This window comes from Numida meleagris, chromosome 9 (genome assembly GCF_002078875.1).
Source record: "Numida meleagris isolate 19003 breed g44 Domestic line chromosome 9, NumMel1.0, whole genome shotgun sequence".
NCBI classification, from domain to species: Eukaryota; Metazoa; Chordata; class Aves; order Galliformes; family Numididae; genus Numida; species Numida meleagris.
The window spans coordinates 2343740-2368069 of NC_034417.1; the positions used below are offsets into that span (position 1 = coordinate 2343740).

General features: G+C 39.5%; 1 protein-coding gene across 1 annotated transcript; it reads left to right on the forward strand.

Annotated features, from left to right (window-relative positions):
* TSPAN3 (tetraspanin 3) lies at nt 30–23894 on the forward strand. Its single transcript, XM_021407893.1, has 7 exons — nt 30–195; nt 11731–11922; nt 12969–13043; nt 17061–17162; nt 17395–17547; nt 17779–17862; nt 22958–23894. Exons 1-7 carry the CDS (start codon nt 133–135, stop codon nt 23048–23050), a joined length of 762 nt encoding a protein of 253 aa, XP_021263568.1. The 5' UTR covers nt 30–132; the 3' UTR covers nt 23051–23894.

A 24330-nucleotide genomic window follows, 5' to 3' on the forward strand; every position in this document is an offset into this window, starting at 1 on the left:
CCATCTTAGGCTCTCCGCGCCGGCGCCTCGGCTTGCCCGGGTCACGTGGGGTGGGGCTGGCGGCGGAGCCGAGGGAGGGGAGCGGAGCCGCGCGGCCGGAGGCTGAGGGGTGGTGGCGGTGGCAGCGACGCGATGGGGCAGTGCGGGATCACCTCCTCCAAAACCGTCCTGGTCTTCCTCAACCTCATCTTCTGGGTGAGTCCGGAGGGGCTGGGGAAGATGGGCCCACCTCAGCGGTGTGGCTTGGGAGGGCCTGTGCTGAGCGCGGCGCGGGGCCCGGCGCTGAGAGCAGAGGGCGGTGCGGGCCGCGTTGTCCCGGCCTTACTGCCGCCTGAGAGCGGCCCCGCGCCGCCATGCCGCTCCCGTTTCTCTTTCAGCGCGTCCCATTTGTCTTTAAACGTTTTCTTGTTAAAAGCGTTCATGTGTTTTCTTGGGAAGCCGCGTTTCACCGGTGCGTGCAGTCCTTTCCAACCCGCCCTCCTCCTCTCCGGGTTGCCTCTGTTGTCTCAGCGCTGGGTCGTAAAGGTTTAATGAGCGTCAGGGCTCCTGCGGTAGGGACTCTTGTGTAACGTGATGCAGCTGGAGCTGCGGTATTGGGGTTTTCAGATCTCTGCCGCCTCAGTTTCTGTAGAGCTGTTACAGCCCGCTGATTTGAAGTCTGCCCCGAACACTTAGTGGTAAGTATGTAGCACGGATTTCTTCCACACGTTTAACACAGAACTGGGATATACATAGAACTTAATGGTGTGACAGTGAGTCCTGTGAGTCACTTCTTCAAGTCTGCACAGTTTCACAGCAGTATTTATGCCTTGCTTGGGCCTGCCAAAGCTGTGCTTACCCGGCCTGGAGGAACAGCAGGCTGCTGGCAAACGCCTTGCTGAGGATGGGTGTAACAGCGTGTAGTTTTATGTTATGTCCAATGTCGTCATTGCCCTGTCAGAGCAACGCGTATAGAGATTAAACAGAACTTAAAACTGTCTGTGAACTTTAAGAATTCCTTTTCTGGGTTTAGCTGCTCTGTTTCTCATTTTCTGATCCTAGCTCTAGAAGGGGAGATTTCACTGCTGTTCAGAGGTTTCAGCTTTGAGGAGGGAATAGTGGGTAACAGGATACTGGAAGATAAAAATGTAGCTATATTTAGCTGGATAATGACTAGTAAGAGCCATATGAAATGTAACAAGTGTTAGAGGGTAAATGTGTTTCTCTAAATTTTTACAAAGGAGTGCTTCTTTTTGGTGCCAAAAAATGAATCATGATCGGGCAAAATGCATGTCTGTGCAATCTCACTGGCATTTGTATATACAGCTGTTCAGAGAGAGGAGCGGTAAGTGTGAGGCATATTTAAAAGATGTGTGTTAGGAATAGCTCATTTTGATTGTGTCCATTGCTTATCTTTGAAGTATCATGTAGTGATATCAACCTAGCACAGCTGGAGTTTCCTTTGTGGGACATGGTTTTTTGTTACATGCATAGTTGCAAGTGATACTGAAAGAGCAATGTGATAGCTGCCAAGTAATGCTTAGTTTTTCACTGGACATGAAGTTGCTGTGAGTTGCCTCTTGAAGGAATGCCTTTTTGCTCCTTAGTTGCTGGTATAAATTAGGTTGTGCTTTTAATGGATGCAAATTCTGTACGAGTTTTCTCTTCCAACCCCGAAGTTCAATGATGGTTTTCATGTTTTTATATATTTGGAAGGTGTTGTTTGCTACTTGCTGCGTTTAGTAATTTAATTGCAAGAGAACTTGACTGAAGCAGTGTTAAGCACAGAAGCTATTTTGTGTCATACTCAGTGTAGTGTTTTAGGGTTTTTAATGGCTGTTCTATTCTTGAAACAAACTTGACTCAGATGATGTGTAGACAGATTGTGTTTAGATACAGAGTACTTTGTGTCAAATCAAACTGTCACCAATCTATTCTATTCTGTAAACTATCTCCAGTCTAAGAAGTCAACTTTTGGTGGCAGCTTTTTGACGGAGAGGCAGCTGCAATGGCCATACTGCTGATAAGTTGTGTGTAGAATGATAAATGCGGGTTTCTCCAAAACTGAAAGCCTCAAAACCTAAGTCTTGGCTCTTTAGCCAAGCTGTAGCGTAAAGATAGGAAAGAATGAATGTGTACTACTTACATAATTTCAGCAAAAGTTGTACGTCTCAATTTTAAATGGCAAAAGAGAAGAAAGTATGAATTGATATTCTTGATATAACGTGTTTCATTTGGTGACTGAGCTGAATGTGTATGTTAACATTTAGTGCCCATCTAGTTGGCAATATAATTGCTTCTGTGCTGTTACAGAAATATTCTGTCATTCATATGTCATTCCAGTATTGATAATCGGATCATCTAGATTTACACTGAGGCTTTTGACAGTAGTCAACTGCCTATAATTTGTCAAGTAACTCTGAAACCTCCTTGAATTGCTTTTTTAAACTTAGTATGCCATTTCAGAGCATCATTCTATAATCTTTATGGTCTGCATTAGTATTACAGAATTAAGTTGAATTCTGTACTTGAGATTAGTTTGATACAGTCATTGAAAGCTCTGATAACTAGCTGAGGGAATTATGTTTGAAGAAGTGCTTAGACAATGCTCTCAGAAATATGGTTGGATTTTGGGGTGATCTGATGTGGAACCAAGAATTGGACTCAATGATGTTAGTGGGTCCCTTCCAGTGCGGGATTTTCTATTATTATAACTTTTTTTCTCCCTAACCACGGGTCTGATATTTGTGGGAGGGTGTGAATGTTCAGAACACTTTTTTATAGTTGAGTTCTTTGAATGTGAGATGTTCAGAAAGTTATTAACACTCCTGCCTAGAGGAACAAAGCAGATTATATTCTCTAGTCCTGAATGTAACTTGTTAAAAATAATTTCTTTTGAATTCCTGTCTACTAAACGTGTTGGTTCTTATTTTCTCCTTTGGTACTATTTTCTATCTCAGTTTGTTGGGAAAACATTTAGTATCTATCAGCTGTTCTTTTGATACTGTGAACCTGATGATGTCTTGATTAGAGAAGTTTAAGCCTTTAGGTATGTGGGTCACTCCAAAAGTAATGCCTCCTATTTCTGTCCACGGAAACTAAAAGAGATGCAAAGAGCACCATAACACTATTTGATAGAGCAAATTCTCAGCTAGAGGTAATGTTTCAATAAAAAGACAAAAAATGAGAAGGCTGGGGAGGAGGACAGCACCATGGGACTGCAACTCTAACCAACGTGTAGGTCTCTTAGATCAACATGACAGTGGTATCAAAAAACACCCCCGTTTTGAAGAAGTACTTAATAACAGAAGAGGAACTAAGGTTTTGATGCTTCCTAATAAGTAAAGAGCATTGTCTGGTTTGTTCTGCTGAAGTGGGCAGTTCCACTGATGGCACTTCTATTCATGTGAAGCCACCATACTGTCCCTGTTAAGTATGAATCTGTTGCAGTGCTCTGAGATGTTTACCTCAGGCTTCTGTATATGTTGCAATAGTTCACATGTTCTGTTTCTGCAGTTTCTTTCAACTCACAGAGATACTCAGATATCAGTGTTTGGTAATTACTAAGCTTGAGGTAAAAAAAAAAAAGACCAGCAAGAAAAAGGTTTTATTGTTTATTTTCTTAATGTATATGTGATTTTAATATTGTTAACAAATCCTTCAGTTGACAAGACTGTTTAAGTTAATACAGAGGATGCGTGTTGGCAATAGCAAGTTCCTTTTGCTGCTGCCAATTGTGTAGAGAAGCAAACTAGTGTAAATGGTACTGCCAAAGGCAGAGAAGCTGTCCCTGTTTGTGGCAGCAGGCATTAAGAGCAGTGCCTTCACTTGTACTCACACAGGCCTTCTTAATTCATTAGGAGTAAGATCTTATTTTTCTGCATTGGACCCAAGTAGGTTGCCATCTCAAATAATTTTGTGTCAGCTCCATATCTGTCTGCCTTATGGAAAAGGCCAGCCAGGCATGCTGTCTGATCATAGCTGTACCCGCTCATTCATTTATGGCTGCTGACTTAGCCCAAGCTCCAATCAGTTTGCTAGTTTTTGATTTTACAAATTCATCTCCTTCTGGAAAGTCTGATGTTATGTTTTATTTCATTTTATTACACCCAAGAAATAAAACAATGATGATTCTACTAAGTGCATTTTTCCAAAATACTTCTGAAGTGTCTCCCCCCGGTGGAATAGGGGCGATAATCAGAAGAACAAAATAGAACTTGTGGGTTGAGATTAAACTATTTACAAGAATAGAGAAAAGGAATCAAATAATGCTTATAACAAGGGATGCACCAGCAGTTGCTCACCACCCCCTGATGGATGCCCAGCTAGCCCTCAGGCAGTGGAAGAAAGTGAGATGAACCCTCACCCCCTTCAGAACTCTTTCCGCATGAAGTCATATGGTACGGAACATCCCTTTGGCCAGTTTGAGTCAGCTGTCCTGATTCTGTTCCCTTCCAGCTCCTTGGGCCTCTCGCTGCGAATGGCCTTGGCTCTGGACAACACTGCTGAGCAGCAGCTATCAACACCGCTGTGATATCAGCATTGTTTTTCTCCTAGAACCAAAGCATAGCATCATACCAGACACTCTGAAGAAACCAATTCCATCCCAGCTGAAACTAGGGCACTAAATTAAAGCTTCATCAGGTGACTTGCACAACTTAGTTGAAAGCCTTTTGAAGAAATAAAATAAATGCAAAAATGCTGGAGAAATGCTTTCAGGCTCGTTCTTTAGGAGGTAGGATAGATAGCTAAAATGTTCAGGGATGCTGGTAATTTACTTAAGGAGTCTATGTTCATGAAGAATATATGCGCTTTGACAGCCTGCAGTGCTGAAACAGTGCCCCATGCTTGCTTTGAGGTTTTTTCTTCACCTGTACGTCTTCTCCTTGAGAAAAGAAATTAAGTTTGCTTTTGCTCCTGTGATGCTTTCTTTTTTTTGTGAGCCACAAACTCTTTTAACTGCTCTTTAAATTACTTAACTAGCTTGAAATCATTAATTTTTACCATTTATTTGACTTAACTAGTATAAAATAACCCTAAGTGTGGTTGTTGAATCTCCAGGCTTCATTTCAGTATAGCAAGAAGGCTTTCTACAGTTCTGTGCTTACTTTGTAACATATACGTACTCACCACGGTACGGTAACTACAGTATTAGATGTTCTGTAGTATTACACTAGGGAAATTAGCTGTGCTGTCCTTAACAGGAATTGTAGCCATCCAAACTGTAATGCATTCGTGGATTGCTGGTAGAAAAGGAGGAAGAAAATGCAGCAAGGGCTGAATTTGGTAAAATCTAGCAGTAGAAATCAATGTAAAAAGTTAGAGCTCATTTCTGTCTGCTTTTGGGAATCAGCCACATAACCTTCCCATTTCACTGGAAGCTTGAGCATTTTCTGGTTTGGACTTCAAACGCCAGGGCAATGAAGAAACTTCCTGGGTGTGTTTTGATGATCAAAGAGTAGATGGGCAGATAATCCCGAAGGCTGCCTCTGAGGAGTTTACTTGACAGAAGCCTTTTTCTTTGAAGGACTGTGACTTCTGGATGTGAAAGTAGCCTGCTTTGTGCCTCTGCTGTTCTGGCATTGAGATGAGTGTGTTTTCAGGAACATTGAACAGTTTGGAATCCAGTGCATTGCGGAGAACTTAATCAGGAATTAGGGTGTAAAGCTCCTGAAGTGTCACAGCCTCTGAATGATTTTCTTAAAGCATTTGGGCCCAAATTTTCAGGTAACAAACAGATCAGGTCCTGACTTTTGGCAAGGCTTTGATTTGCATTTAAATGTAAATCTCATCATGTTTCTTTACAGAATGAGCTTCAAGTCTCTGGTTCATTAGGTTTTTTTTCTTTAGAATTGTTCAGATATAGTCTTGTGCTTAAAAAGTTTGTCTGAGAGAAGCAAAAACAACTTGCAAAGCAAAATGTCATATTTGAGTAGTATGTGGGATTTGAAGTCTTGCTTCACTTAGCGAGACACCTTCATAGCACGTGATAATCATTGCTCTTGTGCAGGGCAGGGAATCTGGAAACTGTGGAGTCAGGTCAACTTATAATTCTGACTAAAGAGAAAAGAAGGGTGATATTGGAAACATTTATTTCAGTTACAGTGAAAATCCTTAGTCCTGTGCTCTGCACTTCACAATTAATGACATTTAAAATGTAATGCCAAATGCAGACGAGGTTTAGCTCAGTATTTTGCTTTTGTTTCGAAAGCAACTGAATTTGATGGGTTTTTTTTAATGCATAGCATTATAGAATTGAATTTGGCTAGTGTAGAGAAAGCCACATGGCTTGAATTTTACATTGTTTTGTAAACCTTTAAGATACCTCAACCATGTTATAAAGCTGATTAGAATTGATTAGTTTTCTTCTCCCAAAGGATTTTGAGACAGTCACAGCTCAGTTTTGCACCTAAATATTTAGTGATGAGAGGAGGAGCGGTCAGGAAGCCATTGAGCTCTATGGTGCATGGACATCGATTTAAACAAGTAGTGAAAAGTGTCGCGTGTGAGCTTGTGTTTGTTTTGGAGGGCAATGGAGGAGGGAGACAGGGAGCAGAGAAGTGCTGAGAAGAATGTAGAGAGGCTTGATCCTACAGAGCCTTTGAGCTTAAAACTGAAGAAGTAGACTTTGAAGTAGAGAAAGCTATAAGAAAAACTGATTGAGGAAATCTTCCTGTATCTGACAGTAGTCAGGTTATGAATATCCTGGTGTTGGAGAGATCAGAAAATGTTGAAATATAGTAAAAGTCAAATGGAGAAGAATGTCAGGGGGGAAAAGCACTTTTTAAGGTACTGCTTTGAGATTGAATATTGGATAGTAAACCAGTGTCTCTGTGTACAGGTAGAAAATGTCAAGATGTTGATATGCACGTGGAGAAAAGAAACTTAGAAAGAAACTGATACAACTGCCAACCCCCCAAATCTTCTGAGTGAATATGGCATTTAAAAAAAAAATGCACATTCCCATCAGACTAGAAAAGCATTGTAAAGTAAGTCACCGAAGCCTTAACATCAAGTAGGAAGTAGACATGTTGCGAAGATAGCGTGTCTAACATACTAGTGGAGCAGCCAATATTTGGGCTGAGCAATGACCAATATTACTACCAGAACTTACTCATCAGTGATGGTGAAGTTGGGAGCAGCAGACTTTCATTGTTTTTATTCAGGGTTCATTATCAAAAAAAGTGGAATACTGTTCTTAAGGAATCAGATACCAAGTGCAAATGTTTTCTCCTACGTATAATGCTTTGCTGCTATCTTGGTTTGCTTTTTCAGAGATCATGTTTTTCTTGACATAGAGAACAGAATGGAGATTCCATGGGAACAAATGTTCTTCTTTGGTTCAGTTAAATAAGAGGGGAAAAAAAATCAAAAAATGTCTGTGTAGAAACTGACTGTCAAATAGCGAAAGCGATACAAAGGACAATGCTTTGTGCAGACAGAACCTTGAGATGAGTTTCATTTAGATCTGTTTGAGGGAACGTTAGGGTAGTGTTAGAAATCCTTAGGATGCAAATAGAGCTGCCTTGTTCCACTGTTGATAAATAAATGATCAGCAGAGTAAGTGCAGTTGATCTCTTACTTTCCAGTCATGCTGCTTGTCAGCAAAGATGTTAGCTTTCAAACCTACTGTGTGTAAGTTATTGAAAGCATGAGGACAGTTCTTAGTGCTTGTTGCTACCTACTTAATGCCACAGGATGTGTCTACAGAATGAGTAGGCTTGTCTACCTCAGTGCATGTGAAAGGTGAAAGCTGACTTGAGTGAAAGCAGGCATTGGCTTAGGAGTCTGCATTACACCAGTCCAAAGATGGAGGGAACCCTGAATTTTAAAGGCTTTCCTGTAATACTTGGAGTGATGCTTTTTATCACTGTATCACTGTACAGTAGATCTTCTAGTTTTCCCTCCAGTTACTTGCATAGTTGTTCTTTTTTCACTAAGTCCTTGGAGCCTGATGCCAAAGCAATCATATCAAGCTTCTCTGAACTATAGGAGGCCCATTTTTTGCTCTGATGAAAGGGGTGTCTAAGTGTTAAAGACTTAGTCAACAAACTACTCTCATCAACTGTATTTGTCTTGGCAGTCTTTTTAAAGGTTATCTCCTGCTAAAATTAGTGTGCCACATCAGGTTCAGTACTGTAAGTTAAATGCAAACAGCTCCGAAGGGATGTGTGAATGCTGAATGACCAGTCATCTGCGTAGAGCATGCATGTGACCTGGCGCAGATTCAGGAGCTGCTGCCATCTCTATTCAGAGCCTTGAGCAGATTGAGAATTCTCCTTTTGAGTCCTGCTTATAAAGGACTTGCTTGAAATTTGTGCAGGTCATGTATTTGATTTCTGTTTAATGATGGGAGAAACACATTTCTAAATAAGACAGCTTTTTATTTAAATGTTTTTGCGCTTAATTTGAGCAAAATCTGTATTCTGTGGATTTACCTTCTGCTATTCAGAATAATGAATATTGAGATATGGATGATTATACTTTTTAGTTCCTCCTTGTGCTGCAGATCTTAGTTTTTCTGCATTATTTCCTTCTTTTGAAAAACAAATTATAGAAGCTCATGAAATCAAGCTCCGGTTTAGTTTCATACAGATGGGCTCCTGTTATACACGCAGAGACCATTTAGTGATGCTGACTGCAGAGTACTAAGTGGAAGCAGTCAGAAGATGAGCAGAAAGGATTGCTTCCAAATGACTCTTCTAATCTTAGTGAAAATGCTGATGTACTTGGTGTTACTTCCCTTGCTGTTCAGAGCATGCTGAAGAAAGCACTGGGCATCACTTGACTGGTGTGGAGGAAAGGAAGGCATTTGAAACTTTTTGCTGTAAACTGAGGGCAGCGTTGCTGTTTTCATGGTACTGCAATAGAGTAGGCAATTGTACTGGTTCAGAAATGGTGTTAAAATGTAATGGGTGGACAGAAATTATCTTTTTAAGCTTTTAAAACTGATGTGAATATTAAGTTCCAGAAGGCACTGCTGTTTTCAGTTTTTTCTTCTTTAGAAGATTGGTTGTTCAAATGATTCTGTGGACGAGGCAGCAATAATTCTAAAGGATATAGACACTTCATTGGCTAGATGCTCGCTTCTCAATTAGAGAGGCAATGTCTTCACTTACTGCTTCATGATTCTAGTGCACAGTTTACAGATGAAGGGATCCACCCTGCTGTTTCCAAACTTCCATAGCTTTTTCTGCAGAAACACCCATTCTACAACCTTTGGAAGCAAAACCTGAGGACCAGCAGTGTCACAGCTGGTCAGCCTATATAGTACCACGTGTGAGAAGGTTTAAGTGAAGACTTCAGACAAGGCTGCTTTAATCTGAGAAGCCTAAAGAAAAAAGTGACCTTCCAGTTACAAAGCAGTGTTTTCTTTAGGAAGAATGCGCTCTGTGCTCATTAATTTCTGAGGCTGTATGTGCTAGACTTGTCCTGCATGATATTGAAAGGGCAGAGTTTCTCCAAATGTGAATGCTTCTCAAAGGAGGGATGGGGAGCTAACATCTATAGGTAGTTTTGTAACGCTGGATTTTCTTCTATTCAAAGATGTTTTTTAAATGCATTTGCTCGTGCAGTTAGCAGGAGTCTCAAGTCTGCCTGTATGAACCACATTTTTCTCAGAAAAGATGGAAGCTGCTTAAATTTTCACCACAGAGGAAGACAAAAGGGCTCACAAATGGTTCTGATTTCACTTTTGTTGAGTATTTTCTGTGCCTGATGCCAGCTGCAGCCATTTTTCTCTGCCACCTCACATAATACCATACTTCTAGCAAGCATTTTAGTTCTTAGAGGTGGGAGATGACATCACTGGCCTGTCATTCACATGCTTCATTGCTAGGCAACAGTTAATGTAATTCCATTGTTCAGTGACACTACTTGGAATCTTTGCTTTGTCTACAAAAATTGTATGTCTGCATTTTGCCATGCTGTACCTAACGTGGCAGGATTTCTACAGTCAGATTAGCACTTTGTGTGTTTTGTGTGGAGGGGCAAGTGTCTTAATAGCTTGTTCACCGCAGGTTTTGCTGTCTGGAGGTGGTATCTCACTTTTGGTCTTTGTTAATTTTCAGTTTCATGACTGTTGTATCTGCATAGTACTTTTTATTGGATGAATGTGAGCTTCTGGATGCTTTAAATTCCTATGGAGGACACACTTACCTTTACTGCAGAAATGAAGGCAGAGAGGTGGAATTTGTAGTTCAGATCCACACAGAACTGGGAGTGCTTTTGAGCTGACTCTTAATACCTTGTTTTTTTACCTAGTGTTTCTACAACCAGGTGCTGCAGAGGATATTTTGAATGTGAGGCTTCATTCTAGCAGTGCTTATCCAATGTTGTTTTATGGAAAATAGTTGCAGTAATATTGCAGAACTAAGTGTAGATAGTAGCAAAGAGTGCTGAAATAATAGACGCCAGTTTTCTTAAATCTTGCCTTGTTCTGTGCTGTGCTGAACAGGTTGCATAGGGAGGCTGTTGCATCTCCATCCTTAGGGATTTTCAGGTCTGGACAAACTGTTGAGCAGCCTGGTCTGAATTCCTTGTTGATCCAGCCTTCAGCAGAAGATTGGACTAAATGATCTCCTGAGGTCCCTCCTGGCCTGAAGCGGTCATTGACACTGCTATTCTCTGCCCCAATCTCATAGTGCTTCAGTTGCTGCAGCTTGCTATTGGCATCCTGCCTGTCCTCTTGTTTCACAGTGCAGGGGTAGGGTGGTAACAAAGCCTCTGAGTAGGAAAGGGGGGCAGCCTGCAGCATTCCTCCTTGGGTCCTGTTGAGTGGACTTCTGTGCCTGGGGTGTGGATTGGAAGGGGCACACTAACCATTATGGCAAGGTGAAATTCCTCAAATCGTGCCTTAGTCTTTGCACCTTCAGAATGGATTGTTTTAACTTAGCCTAGCAAAGCAATGTAATTTGTATGCACCAGTGACACCAGAGAAGTGTCATGAAACATTCAGATGATGTTGTCTGTCATTGCAGATCAATTGAATATAATTGCTTCATTTTAAGTTTGAATACAAGAGTTTCATTGTGTAGCAAGTGAGGTACTATTTGATTCAGGCCATATATTCTGTTATATGCTGGTAACTTGAAGTGATTTTTTTTCCACAATTTAGTAAAGGGCCACTTAGTACAATGACCCTTAGGAGAATTGCTCTTTTCCTATGTCTTTCAACAATTGGTGCTTTGACTTCAAAAAAGCTGTTGTCTCTATGAGAAGTTAGTTTACAGTGCATGTATGCATTCTGTTCTAACTTTAAATCATGAGTAGTCAGATAGTAAAATGGAAAAATAAGTAGTTAATTGACGATAGTTAAAAACCATGTGCGCATTCTGAATAGCTGTTCAGTTGCTAATAACTGGCTCTTAAAGTGATCTGAAGTCCATTTATCAAAAGTGTACAGTTTGTGAATGTAGAAGGGTAAGCAGCACAGGAGGGAAAGTATCTGAGAAAAGAGCAAGTTTTTGGTGTTCATAGTATGGTTAACCCTCATTTCTTAACTACATCCCTTGAGAGACTTAGATAGCGTAGTCAAAACTAGATCCATCTAGATTATAAGTAATTGGAAAGCTAGCCTCCATTGGATGTATTCTGGACAAACATGCGCTGTGATCTAGCAAAGATGTATAAAATAAAAAATTCTGAAGAACACTACTTTGTGATATTTGATCAAAATAATTGTTACGCAGTAGAATCGCAGATGGGAGGGTTTGGTGTTCAAAGAAGCTTAAATGTTATTGTCTGTTGTAGGCAGCAGCAGGCATACTGTGCTACGTGGGAGCCTATGTGTTCATCACATATGACGACTATGATCACTTCTTCGAAGATGTCTACACGCTCATTCCAGCAGTTATTATCATAGCTGTGGGGACACTTCTTTTTATTATTGGACTTATTGGATGCTGCGCCACAATTCGTGAAAGTCGCTGTGGACTTGCTACAGTAAGTTGCGGTGTTGCTGTGTGATGGTGTTTGCTTGTTGTGTATCTGGCCTTTGCCCTTTTAATAGATTTTCAAAATGCATGGTTTTTTTAATATTTCCTCTTACCTTGTTTTATAGCCTGAAATTTTGTTAATTTCACTCCGAACATCTTATTTCTGTTTCTTAGTTTTCTGTTCTAAATAATGGTGTTAGTTTGCCTGTTCAGGCAGCAGCAGAGTATTTGTGTTCCACATTTTAGAGCTGTGATCTTTTTTTAAAATAACCTCCTTATAATTAAGTCAGAACAAATGTTAATCTGTTTTATGTTTTCTGATTAATAAGCTGAAGTAGGAGAGGCAGAAAGGTGAGACAGGAGCCTTCTTGTGTTAAACATGTAGCAAGGAGGCTGACTGAGGGTGATTATGATGCTTAACTGTTCTTTGTATGGCTTAATTTGGGCACTTAGTTTCCAGAAATCTGTTATGTGTTTTCAAGCATTTTAACTATAACTTTAGCTTGAGAATTAGGTAGGATTTAAGTTAGGCCGGTATTTAAATCGCCCCCACTTTGCTGTTGGATGCTGTCTAGACTAATTTTGCTTAAAAGTGCTCTCAAATATACTAATACAAATGCATAGCTTGTTATTGCTGTTGTTTCAAGACTTAATCTGAAGAAACATTCCCTTAGTCTCTCTACCACTTGTAGTAATAGCCTGAGTAGCTTCTTTGATGTGGCAGTCATATTTACCTAATAAGAGTGAAAAAAAGCGCATCATTGAAGGGCTCCAGTATGGTTTTTCTGTCCAAATAATCAGCACTTACCTGACTGGGTAGTTCTTATTGGTGGTAGTTCTTATTCATATTACTTGGTAAAGCTATAAGTGCTAAAACTTGTTAAGTCACCTCTGGACTCTCTTGGTCAACCTACTTTAGGTAAATTACTTTAGGTAATTTGCTAAGTTGAAACCTGAGAAATAACTTCATAATAAATCAAAGGCTGTACTAAGACTTTCAGATAGTCAGTGTGTGAGAATGTTTGCACAAATACTCTGAATTGTATTTTACAGTTTGTGATCATCCTGCTCCTGGTTTTTATTACTGAAGTTGTGGTGGTGGTTCTTGGATACATCTACAGAGCAAAGGTAATAACCTTTAAACGTTACTGTGAACTGTGACCAAAATACAGAGATGTTGTCTTTGCTGTACTTGATTCTGTAAAACTGCTAGTGGATATTCATTCAGTGTGTTCATTTGAGATTGCTGTTCTAAATTTTAAGATACCAATGTCTCAGACTTATCAATAACAGTTTAACATTATCAGTTACTGCAATGTACGTTATATTTCTGGTATCTTTGGCAGTGCACTGAAAAGATGAGTTGATCAAATGGGACTCTAACTTGTAGTGCAGGCAGTCCTTAAAAGCAACTGGGGAAAGCTGTGTACTTCCCAAGAATGGGGAACATGTTGGATTCATACATGGTAACTTGAATGGTTACTTTTTGCTCCAATGTCTGCAGAGACAGCATATAACATCATAGTCTTTCAGAAATTACCATGTATCTGATCTGGACTGAGCTACGGTCATTCTAAATGCCAGTGTAAAAGTGGTTTACTATTCTCTGCTTAGCAGCATTCAGAACAGATAAAAGATGCATACATCTATCTTCCGTAGCCTGTCTGAAATTACACACTTGAATTGCCTGAAAATTGGATTGGTCCCAACTTGTACGTTCCTTTGTCTTGCCACTACACAGCTTCACCAGCAGTAATGAAGGGTCAGAGCTTGGGAGAAAGAAGAGGCAGGAGTATCTTTTCAGTGACAGCATGGCCTTATGCTAACGTAGCTGACATGCAGGAGTCAGTATTTGAAAACTAAATCTTAAATCTCTTCTAAGGGCAGACAAAGTTACTGTTAGTAAGTAATGGCCATTTTCTACTACCCTTTGGTACCTACTGTTTTAAACTGTTTTTCTCAAGGGCAACAAGAGTATTATATCTATTATAAATGGGGAGGTGAAAGCTTCCTAGATTTCTGATACTTTTGATTATTTTTTTCTTTTTAATTGTTCTTCAGACATGCAGAGATGGGATCAGGAAAGCCAAGGTGTGGCTAGACCTGAACTTGGTGAGGGATGCAAAAAATAACAAGGGTATCTTTAGATTCGTGGGTCAGAAGAGACAGGCAAAGCAGAATGTACACCCTCTGATGAATGAGAAGGGAGATCTGACTTCAACAGATATGTAGAAGGCTGAGGTACTCAGCATGCCCTTTGCCTCAGTCTTCACTGGCAGTCAGAATTCCCAGGCTTCTCATGTCCCTGAAACCTGTATGTTGTGGTCAGGGGACTGAATCCATCCCACTGTAAGAGCAGAGCAAGTCTTAGACCGTCTCATGAGGCTGAATGCATAGAAGTCTATGGCACTAGATGACATGCGTTTCAGGGTTCTGAAGAAACTGGCTGATTTGATTACCAGGCCACTTTCCATCACACTTGAAAAGTTGTGGCTGTCAGGCGAAGTCCCTGATGACTGGAACAAGGGGAACGTAACTCCCATTTTTAAGAAAGGGAGGAAGGAAGACTTGAGCCTCATGTTTGTGCTTGGGAAGATCCAGGAAAAGATCCTCCTGGAAAAGATGTTAAGGCACACACGAGTCAAAGAGGTGATCTGTGATAGCCAGCATGGCTTCACTGGGGGTAGATTATGCTCAACCAATCTGGTGGCCTCCTGTGAAGGAGTGACAGCGTCTGTGTACAAGGGAAGGGCAACTGATGTTACCTGCTTAGACTTGTTCAAAGCCTTTGACATGTTCCTGCACTGCATACTTATCTCTAAATCAGAGAAATATGGATTTGAAGGCTGGACTATTTGTTGGATAAAGAGTTAATTGGATGGTCGCAGCCAGAGGGTTGTGGTCAGCGGCTCTGTGTCCACGTGGAGGCTGGTCTCAAGTGGTATCCCTTAGGGATCAGTCTTAGCACCAGTGCTCTTCAACATCTTTATCAGTGATATTGTGGGATTGAGTGTATCCTCAGCAAATTTGCTGATGACACCAAGCTGGGTGGTGCATTTGACACAACAGAAGGAGGGGATGCCATCCAGTGGGCCCATGTGAATGTGTTCAACAAGGCCAAGTGCAGGGTTTTGCACTGGAGTCATTCCAGTCGTGGATATGAGTACAGACTGGGAGGGGAACCCCTTGAGAGCAGACCTGCTGAGAAGGACTTGAGGGTTCTGGTAGGTGAAAAACATGAGCCTGTAGTGTGCTCCTGCAGCCCAGAAGGCCAGCAGCATCCTGGGCTGCATCACAAGATGAGTGGCCAGTAGGGCAAGGGAGAGGATTGCTTCCCTGTACTCTACCCTCATGAGGCCCCATCTGGAGTACCATGTGCAGGCCTGGAGCCCCCAGCACAAGTGGGATGTGGAGCTGTTGGAGTGGGTCCAGAGGAGAGCCACAAAGATAATCAGAGGGCTGGAGCACTTCTCGTGTGAAGAAAGGCTGAGGGAGCTGGGGATGTTCAGCCCAGAGGAAGGAATGCTCTGGGGAGGCCTCACCACATCCTTCCAATACTTGAAGGGAGTTTGTAAGCAGGAGGGGGACCAATTTTTGGCACTAATAGTGATAAAATAAGGGGAAATGGCATTAAACTGAAAGAAGGGACATTTATGTTAGATGTTACGAAGAAATTTATTACTCAGAGTGGCGAGGCACTGGAGCAGGTTGCCCAGAAGAGAGGTATTCAGGGCCACGTTGGATGGGGGCTCTGGGCAACCTGGTCTGGTTGTTGTCAACCCTGTCCATGGCAGCAGCATTGGAACTTGATGATCTTTAAGGTTCTTTTTTTGGTAGCTTTGTGCTTTGTCTTTCACTCATGCTGCCCTAATTGAAACAAGTCAAACAACTCACAAGTATTTACTGACTTTTTTAAAATCTATATAACAAACTGGGGATACGTTTTCTTGCATGAATCAGAGTTCTAAATCACTTCAGTTAAATAACTGATTTCAAACTAGTCTGAAACAAGTTGCCTGTGTAGGTTAAATTGTATTTAGTTTACATGTGTCGTAACACAGATCTACTTGTGAAAATAACCAGTACTGGGAGGAGACAATAAGCTTGTGCTATTGCTGCAGAAAGAAAATTCTTCACTTAAAGCATTTGAACAACCTCAATCTTTCTGCCATGATATATTCGCAAGATTTTCCTACTATAATTTGCAATTCTAAAGAATAAGCTTACTTCATGTTCAATCCTGAGATTAAAATTCCTTGCACGTAATTCCTGCTGAAAGTGGCTATCCTGAGGTGACTTCTTTTTTTAAACATACTCTAGTACCAAAGTTCGATAAGACCAAACTTTCTGTGCACTTACGTAACAGTTTACAGAATCATACTACTGAAAAGATTCTAGCAAGACTTCCTACAGAGTGGATATTGGACATCTTTTGGGGGACAAGTGATGATTCTTGAGTGACATCCATTTTTAACACAAGGACTCAACAGCATCTTTAGCAGCTTGACTCATCTGCAGTAGCTTAAGGAGCTATTCCAGTATCTGTTGCTATGTACCATGTACTGCCATCAACATTTCTCAGAAAGGATGGGGGAGGTGGATTTTATAGAGTTTGATCACTGTAGGGTAGACTAGTCAATCAAAATACCTCATCTTTGCTTTACCCATGCTTTGGTCAGAACAGAGAAAGCAGGTGACGTGACTTAGTTATATCCTTGTGGTCCCAAACAAAATGAGTTAGTCCAGGTGGCTCTACTGGTTTTGCTTTGGAACTTTGGAAGCGAGTAGAAAGTGGAAAGGTGCATACTTGCTCTTATATCGTGATGTATCTGATATTGTGACATAGTGATATGATGTTACAACAGAGGCAGTTTCTTTTCTGAGATAGATCACGAAGCTTCTTTGTCTAAAATCTTACTGAAGGTAGCTTCTTGTTGTTTTTTTTTCTTGGTCATTAGCTGTTAGTTAGTATATTTGGCAAAGTCAAGTTAGAATTTTAATAAGCTATACCATCAAAGTACACTTAACTTGGGATGTTAGGGAATTATCTTGGTTTTCTCAGTTTTATGCTTTAAAAGTGAAATTATTTTACCTAGACCTGTACTACTTCTGTTGGTGTGCTAATGCTTTGCTAATGCTTCACAGGTGGAAGATGAAGTTGATCATAGCATTCAAAAAGTATACAATGGATACAATGGGACAAATCCTGATGCAGCCAGTCGTGCTATTGACTATGTACAGAGGCAGGTGAGATGGCCAAATGTGTGAAATGTTAAATGATTTCAGGCTGCACGCCACTTAACCATCCATTCAGTCTATGACGTGCTTAAATAACATTGTCAAGTAACTTGTGTTACTTGAGTTACTTAAGCAACCTAACGTTAATATGTTTGTGATTTTGCTGTTAAAGCTAGAACTTCTGTCTTGTCTAGTTTCATGACTGGTAAACATAGTAGCTGTTTATCTGTGTGTTTTTCAGCTGCGCTGTTGTGGGATCCATAACTACACAGACTGGGAGAATACTGTCTGGTTCAAACAAACTAAAAACAACAGCGTGCCCCTTAGCTGTTGCAAAGCAACTCTCAGCAATTGTACTGGCAGTTTGACCCGTCCAATGGACCTTTATTCTGAGGTAAGACAGCCGAAGGATGAGCCTAGGTAGTCATGTGCTTTTGCTGACAATCATTTAATTTCCTTTGTGATATAAGTATGATGTCTGGTGTGGAAGTTATTAACAGGAAGTAAACATGTCTTCTTTCTTCTTGTTTTTCTTTCTGCTTTGTTTGATGCTTTTGGGGATTTTTTTTGGTGTGTATCTTAATGTGGTTGCCGGAGGGATATATAACAAGCCTCTTTGTTTCAGGGCTGTGAGGCTCTGGTTGTAAAGAAGCTTCAAGAGATTATGATGTATGTTATCTGGGCAGCACTAGCATTTGCTGCTATTCAGGTAAGAGAATGTTCTTTGTCTGTAAACTCAAGTGACATTCTGAAGTGCTGTCCAGGCTATTAGAGTTATGTGCAGGATGTTGACAACTTTTTTTGTACTTGGATTGAGAGAGAAATGAACCTCAGTCAAAATGATCTAAATACTTCAAGACAGAACTTCTCAATTAAGTGTGGTCTAAAAATTGCTGCAAACGGGAATGTATATCCTGTTATTAGATTTCAAGATAGCTGAAAAGTCTGTTATGTGCAATAATCAACTAGAATGTAAATGATAAATTACATCTTGAAACTAATTATCTTAAGCATCAGGTATCTATCTCTACGAATGTGCTCTGAAGGCATTTGAGACTAGAAATAAAAATTTGCATATTTAATTTACAGCTTTGAAACAGATGGCTCATACTTGATGCCATTTTAGAGGTACATCTGTGTAAGTATGCTTCATGGCATACGTGCGATGTTGAGACCACCCACAAAATGCAGTAAGGTTTTTGATAGCGTTCTTTGCTCTTGTTCGGTAGAATTTTGCGTTGTCTTGAAGATGCCTTGGTTGCTGGACTTGAACCAAAAAAGGAGCTCTAAACTAGAGACCCTGCTTGCTGAAGGTTGAGCATGGGCTGTCTTCCATGGGAACCCCTAATTGTTACAGTTTCCCTGGTCATAAAACGTAACCAGGGAAACAGTATCTAAGTATTTACTAATATTAAAAAAACACCAGAAAGCCACAAGACTGTGTTTGTCTTTTAAACATTCCTGTAAAATTGAAATTTTGAGCTTTCATCAATCAGGCAGGCTTAGTACATTAATCACATTTTCAGTTTGTGGCAATTTTATGGTGTCTGAGAAATGTACTACATATGCTGAATCCCAAGAGATTTGAAAACTACTTTTCAATTACTTTTGTGCCCTTAATAGCATTTGAATACAGAAAACATTGTTTCTATTGAATTGGGAGGCTTAAGCACTTTAATTTTCAAAACCAGCTTCTGAGCTGGATTGTGTGTTTTGAAGGTGAGCAAATCATCCTTTGAAAACAGTTTTGAGGAAACAATTCAATTTCTATTCCTGTTCTACCAGGCTGTACTCATAGGTAATTCAGTATTATATTCAGTACTGCTGTTGAACTGTCCAGAACCAGATTACTTCGGATATGGAACTTAAAATTTGACGAGTTTGGTGCTTAGTCTGCTGAAGAAAGATATTTTTAATTGCTGTTCTTAATTTTTAATTCCTAAAGCAATATTTAGTCAGCTCAAATACTGAATTATATTTCTGTAATTAAAATGTAGGTATTTCCACAACCGTAGTTAATCTGGCAGATCGTTATGTTGTAGAAAATGCATGTTATGAGCCTGGGTGAGCTGAATAGAGAGAGGAGGCATTCGTAATATTGGAGTTTGCAGGTTGGTTAACAGATCCACTCCAATATGCTATTATAACTATTATAATTCCTCTCCATTGGGACAGAGCCAGAATTTCTACCACATGCTTGAAATGCAAATGTGACTACTTGCATCCTTCTGTTCTTCCTGGCTAATGAATTCCAGGCAAGCATGTTGGTTGTATTCCTTTTGCAGTGGGTGCTTTCATTTGTCTCCACGTCAGTAACGAAGCAATTGGCAGAAAGTGCATGTCTAAACAGCTTGAAAGAAAATAAGAGCATCTGACAAATTTCTTTGCTGATGCTGAAGTATAGTGATGCTATGTGTCACAATCTGTGACACTTGTTTAGAAAAGTGAATAAAAAATAAATCCATGTAGGTTGCTCTGAAAGTAATGCCTCCTATTTGTTTCCACTGAAACTACAGCAGATACAAAGAGCACAATAGCGCTGTTTGATAGAGCAAATTCTCAGCTACTGAACACTGTTTTTCAACATTGTCACTACCTTTTGCTGTGCATTTTCACCGATGATGAGCAATAGCCTGCATGCCATGCTTGTGAAAACACACCAGTGGCAGTGACCCAGTGTTCCCAATGACAACAAAATGGAACAGGTTGTTGGTGGGAATGTTCCACCATCATCAGCCTCCGGTGTGATGGGCCAACATAATAAAATAGGGCACGTTGCCTTCTGGACAGCCTTTGGTAGAATGCAGGGTGTTGGGAACACCTTTGAAAGTCTGTCTAGTTACATTCACTGCCTGGTTATCACACTTAAATCTATCAGAGGTCAGATTTTTATATCTTTCTCTACAGTTCAAATTTTTACAAGTTTGCATGTTTTAAAAAGATTTGTTTCAATCAAGTTAGTATTAAAGCACACTGAAACTATTATTTTAATTACTTCTCCAAACTTAAGATATGAGTTATGACCTTGTCCTATTTGAAATACAGAATTCAAGTATGTGTTTAGCCTGATTCTCAGCAAAATAGTCTGCAGGATAATTGAAATGTAGATAAGGACGTGAACTTCAGTGGATGGCCTGTAGCCTAGGCCATGTTCTGTAGAGGAATAACTATCTGTTTTATTACCTTTGGGCCAATTTTATTATCATTCCTATAAGCACCAAATATAGTCCTCTCTGAACAGATTTTTATTTTGTATGTGATGCAGTAAGACTGTTCAAAGCTTACCTCGTAGTTTAAAGTCAGCAAATTTAGCCTTCACTGCTTTCTTTAAAATGGAAAGATTGAGGAAAGAAGAACTTAAGGATTTTGGTTTGTGGGAAAACTTTGTCTTTTCTGCATCGAACTAATTTTTAGCGTGTTCATATTCCAGTTACCATGGGGATCTGGAAGGGTGTGATAATTCCTTGGTCTCAACCACAGTGATAACACTGAACTATTAATAAATTGGAGGCAAAATGAAGGGAGCAAAGTCATTGCAGTGGATTAATCCTGATTAGCTGCAGGAGTTCATTCTTAGATATCTTCTTTAGTTAATGATCATCTGAGATACAAAGCGTGGCATATCTGTACAGCCAGTTAGGTTTTTAACAGGACCAAAAAAAGGCTAATTCCTCTGATGAAAGGAGGTTGGACATAGTTAATACTAGCAGGCAAATTAAAGAAGGAACCAAAACAGCCTGACAGTGGGAGATGTCTAAACTTTTCTGAATGCTGTTCAAGCTTTAGAAGATGCATGTATCGTTCTTCAACAGACTTTTGTTCACAACATTAAGCAGCAATTGGAGAGAAACAGAATTAAATGCTTTAGAACATTTTAGAGATGCTTGCTTATTTTTCAAAAATTATATGCTAAATTATTTCTGTCAAGAAATGTGAAGTGTGAAAGTTAATTCTGTGCTTACAGTAAATTTCAGAAATGTGCTTCTAGCCTCCTAAAGCACTTACATTGTTTAAATATTGACTCAAAAAATTAGTGTATAAGTTTTTATTACGTAACTTGGTTTTTGATTTTTCAGATTTCATATAACTATATAAATTGAATAACTGGAGTCAGTTAACCAGGATTCTTTTTGTGAATAACTGTAAATGTGATGGAGCTACTTATATTTGAAACATGTGATTTATGGCAAAAAAAAAAAACCCACAATGAAAGGAACATTTCTGTCTAGCACACTTCATTTTATCCATGCTTTCAACAGGGAAAATAATGAAGTTTTTGTGCTTGCTGCCTGCAAGCCTTCTTCAGAGTTCTGTAGCCACTGGCAGCACAAAGCTCTATCTCATAAGTCTAACTTGAGCTTGCCTTCTTTTTTTAATTCTGAATGTGGAATGATTCTGTCCATGAAGAATAATTCTCCCATGTAACTCAGTTTTTCTCTTACTCTGACATTGAGTATAATGCCTACCTAGGAGTTAGGCTCTGGACTGGAATTACCCAAGTGCTGATATGAAGTGAAGGAAGTGTGAGATAAACCAAAAGACAGGCTGTAAGTGCCATGCTCTAGCTTAATCTCCATAGGCTTTTTCTGGACCCGGGCTGAATTTGGCTCTGGTTCCAAAGCAGAGAATAAAACTACATGCAAAGAATATTTTAAGTCTTTACATCTTGTTCCTTCCCAGGAAATACAAAACTTGTACTAAAATTTCGTCATGCTTCTTTTTAATCACTACTTATTTAGTCTAACATTTTTAAAACTCTTTTCAATCTTTCATCAGACTTAACTAGGTTGCACGTACCAGTTAAGCTTTGGCTTCTAAAACTTTTTTATGCATTTCACATTTTCACCAGACTTACTTAAAAAAAAAAAAAAAACTAATTCCGGTATACTGATGTTCTCACAAAACATCAAGCTTTAAGTGGTTTGGCTGTTCACCACCTGAATTCTTTTTTTTACTTTCTGTTAAAGTCTCTTTTTAAGAAACTTCCTAGGTGATGCTTTATAATCCAGTAGGATCACCTTGAAATATGTACATCTGTGAACAGACTTTTTCCCTGTGTGCATGTGAACAAATCAAGATAATCTTACTTCATTAGAAGCTCTTGTCAAGTACTGAAGACCATACAATGCATCACTAAACTTGAAAAGACTATACCTATTAAAAAAAATCTACTTGCAAATAATAGGCCACTTCTGTAAAATATTATGTGCTGCATCCCTGATCGTGCTTATTTAAGTCTTGTAAATGAATACAAAGCAATCATACCCTTAATTCCTGATGAACTTGCCAGTGTAGTCACAGCACTGTAAAATCTAATCACAGGAAGCTGTCTAAAAGTGAATAATTCACATTGGCCTTGAGCTTTCTAGCATGAAATGTTAATAGATGTAGCCTTTGAAATAAGGTGGAGTAGGTTTATAAAACTCCTGGTCTTGTTCCCTTTCATCACAGCAACTGATGCTAATGCATTTGAATTTCACATTATGATCTTTCATATTACATACACCATCTAAACCTGTATCTTTCAAGAGAAAATGAGTGATTTCTTCCATCAAAATTTTTGTGGCAGCGTACGTGTGGCTGACCAAAATAACTTCTCTTAAAGATTTCTAAGATGATCTTGCAAGAAAACAGAAAGGAGTTGGTGGCCTTTGCTTTTTGCAGTGGGGAGTGAAGCTTTTTCAGGCATCAGTTGCTATCTTTGTTATGGACAGTTAGAACCTCACAAAGCACGTTGACAATTTCTGTGAAGAAGTTCAAGTCTTTTCTTTGTACTCAGCTTGTTTTCTTTTTTATTTCCATAGCTTCTGGGCATGTTGTGTGCCTGTATAGTATTATGTAGAAGGAGTCGGGATCCTGCTTACGAACTTCTCATCACTGGTGGAACCTATGCCTAGAAGACAATGCGAACACGTGGTTCAATCTTATCTCACTTGTGTGGAAGGTGAATGGGCCAGGTCTACTGCAATAGTTTTCTTGTCCTAAGCTTAGTCAGAGCACACCTTTCACAGATGAGAGCCGTACTGTACACTGGTGACGGGCAAAGCAGCTCAGCTTTACACACACCCATATATACCTGTGACTTTCACTGTTTTAGCCAGCAATTCATGTATCTAAATGTTTTAGTATACTAGTAAACTTTCTGATTTCAAAACTATTTGCAAGTTAAGTGTAAATTGGCTGATGTGGAAGTCAAAAAGGATGTGTGCCTACTTTGGTAGATTACCTCTAAGCATTAACTGACTGATTCTTGCATAGAAAGAGATAATTTGTTAAACCTTCACTACATTGAACTTTTTTGGCCAAAGTTGTACAAAGGAAGCCAGCTGTATTTAATTTGAGAAGTATTTTGTTCTTGCCCCTCACCAGTGTCACTTTTTAAAAAACACTTAAGTGAAGTCCAGTACTCTTTATATATAAATAGTAAAACAAAAACTAACCACAATTTTAGGATCATGTGACTGCAATTTTGACCTTCAGAGATCAAACCTTTCAAGCGTTAGTGTTTTAAAATACAAGCTGGCTTTTCAGGAGTATAATGTATGCACTACTGTTCTATAATGAAATATTTCATTTTTCTATGAGGAGCGGTTTTATGTGTTGAGTGAACTGTTAGAGTGTAGCTCTTAAACTGGTTTGGAAACAATGTAGCCATGTAGAGTAGCAAAGTAGTATGTGAAAGTGATCTCAACTGTAAATAGTAAACCTGATTAAATAAATCTCTGTATATCCGCCCTATAATCGTGTCTGGTTTTTCTATTTAAGATTCCAGTGTATTGGTTCAAACGGAGCTGGAGGCGTAAGCTTTAATGTGTGAAAGCACCTGTTTTAAATAGAGATTTAAGTGAATTCACTGAAGGTTTGGAGGAAGCTTGTTTGTATCAGACTTGTTTGTTTCATTTGACTCAGTACTAAAGTAACACAGCGGAACAAAATTAGTTAAATGTAATGGAAAGTTAACACCTTGTGAGTACAATTACGGAAGAATCTGTCATTTCTCAACAGTGGGGGATAGATACTCTAACTGCTATATTTTAATTACATGTTAATCTGTCCTGTGTTATTCAGATACTTTGTCACTAATCTGCTTTCAAGAGCTGCAGTTACCTCTGTGGAAGAAAGGAATGTTCGGAACTTCTACTGCCGTTTCTTATGTGCTTTATCATGCAAAATAGAT